General features: G+C 27.5%; 1 protein-coding gene across 2 annotated transcripts in view; it reads left to right on the plus strand.

The window, feature by feature from the left end:
* Positions 1–287: 287 nt before the first annotated feature.
* LOC145277468 (pleckstrin homology domain-containing family G member 7-like) overlaps positions 288–3414 on the plus strand; it is an 817656-nt gene continuing 814529 nt past the window's right edge. The window contains exon 1 of one of the 2 annotated variants that reach the window (XM_080128829.1): positions 288–610. In XM_080128829.1, coding sequence (XP_079984955.1) covers positions 494–610 — 117 coding nt within the window. In that variant the 5' untranslated portion in view covers positions 288–493. The remainder of the gene's footprint in view (positions 611–3414) is intronic. The other variant, XM_080128830.1, reaches the window with a different exon arrangement.

Consider the following 3414-nt stretch of genomic DNA (forward strand, 5'->3'; position numbering starts at 1 on the left):
GTTGTCACTCAGACTCCAAAGAACAGCACATGTCCTCAAAGATAAATCTTTGATAATGGCCTGCTTGACTACTTCGAATGAGGAAATAATATAAATAATAATCATTTTTATTAATTATATTATTATTATTATTATTATTATTATTATTATTATTATTATTATTACTATATCATCAAAACTCAAATCATCATCATCATCATCATCATCATCATCATCATTCGTATCATCATCGTAGACGCACATGTTTCGGATGAAGGGTGCGAAAGAAGTAGTAGACGAATAGAATCGAATTTCCGCTATGACGTAGAGTGTTGAGTCGAAACGTTGTTTTGGCTGTTGTTGTTGCCGTTCGTTGCCGTTTTTAAGGCGCGTGCAAACTGTCATGAGTACAACAATACTAATAATTAAGGCGAAAAAGCTACCCTTGTAATAATCAGGAGTAAAAAAAAAGGAAGAAAAAGGATAATACGATTAAGAATAATGCATTGGAAACATGAGCTCCTTCAAGGCTGGCGTCATTGGAAGCTCCCCTAATCCAAATTACAACACTTTTCCGAGGTGGAGAAGGCATTTCGTTACACGAACGGGAAAAGCAACCCACCTGCCTGTAGTATGTACATTTCATATCTTTCTTGTCAAAAAAAAAAAAAAGCTCTACTTATTCGCATCACACACATACACACACACACACACACACACACACACACACACACACACACATATATATATATAGAGAGATATGTATATAGGTATGTTGGTGTGTGTGCATATATATGTATATATATACGTGTGAATATATATATATATGTGTGACCATATATATATATGCACATATATACAAATACACACCCACACACCCCACACCCACACACACACACACACACACACACACACACACACACACACACACACACACACACACATATATATATATATATATATATATACCTTTAGGATTCATGGATACGTAGACATATTTCTGTATAGCCACGTGTAGATATATATGTATATATTTGCGTGTCTGTATAGACAAAGCTACACATATATATATATATATTCGCATCACAAACACAAACACAAACACATACACACACACACATATATATAGAGAGAGATATGTATGTAGGTATGTGGGTGTGTATGCATATATATGTACATACATATATACGTGTGTATATATATATATGAGTGTGTGACCATATATATATATATATGCACATAGACACACACACATATATATATATATACATATATATATACATGTATATATATATATATATATATATATATATATATACCTTTAGGATTCATGGATACATAGACATATTTCTGTATAGACACGTGTAGATATATATGTATATATTTGCGTGTCTGTATAGACAAAGCTACACACACACACATATATATATACACACATTATATATATATACATAATAAATGTTTATATATATACACACATGTATTTATATCTGTACATATATATATATATATATATATATATATATATATATATATGAAGGTATATTTGTGTTCATATATATATAATATATATGTAAACATGTTTTGTACATGCATATATGTGCACATTAAATGTGTAGATATAAAGATGTACAGAACTTTCATAACAAACACACATACACGCACATATAAGTGTTCAGACACACACCCACTTACACACACGCATGCACACGCATACACACACATATAATTGATTAATTATTTTTTCAGTATTCCGTTATTCTTTACTAAATCCAATTTTTACGCAGAAGTGTTTAATACACATATAAAATTGTTTTATAAAAAATGATATAAATATGGTAAGATGTTTACTATGTATGTATATACATATATATACATATATATATGTATATATACATATATATATTTATATATATATATATCTACGCATATATATTTATATATATATATATACATATATATATAATAATTTGGGAATTTAAAATGTGTGATTTTAAAAAGTTAAATTTAAAATATAGAAATTTTACTCTATGCAAGACAAAGAATACAGTATAGTAAAATATTTTACTTTATTTTACTACACTTTACTATACTGTATTCTTTGTCTTGCATACAATAAAATTTCTATATTTGAAATTTAACTTTTCCCATCACGAATTTTAAATTCCTAAATTATGATTTATTTGCTCTATCTAGTATAATGAGCAATTTATTTATCTGTGATAGTCTTATAAAATATTACATTCAATATTTTGTAAGACCGATAATCACTGGATTTGCACACCAGTAGATATATTGTATTTCATCATTCTGAATCATATATATATATATATATATATATATATATGTGTGTGTGTGTGTGTGTGTGTGTGTGTGTGTGTGTGTGTGTGTGTGTGTGTGTGTGTGTGTGTGTCTGTACATACATAAATTCCGTTTACACTCTGGTCTTTTATTGTTTCACATTTATTTAAATTGATAACTATTATTTAAATTATCCTGTCAAATTCATGAATATACATCCACACAGACGCAGCAGTATATCCACATATGCATAATAGATGGCCTACAATATATATATATATATATATATATATATATATATATATATATATATATATATATATACGGAGAGAAAGAGAATGGGGGGGAGAGAGAGGGGGTACTGAGAGACAGAGATGAAAATCGCCGAAGTTTTTAAACAATTAAAACAATAAAATAACACTTTACAAATTCCTGTTTTTTAATCATTTAGTCATTTAATCGCCTACAGTCGCTGCATCAACTTTCTTCTCGAATTCACAAAAGTCCTTTTCTTATTTAAGAAATCATCAGTTTCATACCACGAAACACACTTCTGGGATTTATAAACAAAACGGTATATAAAATCATGGTTCACTAGCAGTGTTGGTAAAACACCACCTTCCGTAATCACAAAAAAAAAAATGTTCTGAATATTGTATCTAGTTTCTTGCTCAATATTAATTTCGCTAACATATTCACGCTACCATGAAAATGTCTTCCTTACCTCTGACATTCGAACTAGTCTCCAAATTAAAAATGAATACAATTTTTTAATTTACAAGGCTTTTTTGGTGTGTAGGATTCAAATCGATCCATTTATAACTTTCTACTATAATTATATATGCATATATATATGTATGTATATATATATATATATATATATATATATATATATACATTATATATAATATATATATTATATATATCAGGTATATATTATATACATATGATATATATATGTGTAATATATATATATATATAATATATATATATATATATATATATGTATATATATATATATATATTATAACTACTTCATTTACTCACATAAAATTAATATACGAAAGGATGAATTTATGTGTAAACTAAGCATTTACTTCAAAAGTGCTCAATACGTAGGTGGAGCTAGTTAGT

The sequence above is a fragment of the Euprymna scolopes genome, chromosome 6, assembly GCF_053919585.1.
Source record: "Euprymna scolopes isolate OS-2025 chromosome 6, ASM5391958v1, whole genome shotgun sequence".
NCBI classification, from domain to species: domain Eukaryota; kingdom Metazoa; phylum Mollusca; class Cephalopoda; order Sepiida; family Sepiolidae; genus Euprymna; species Euprymna scolopes.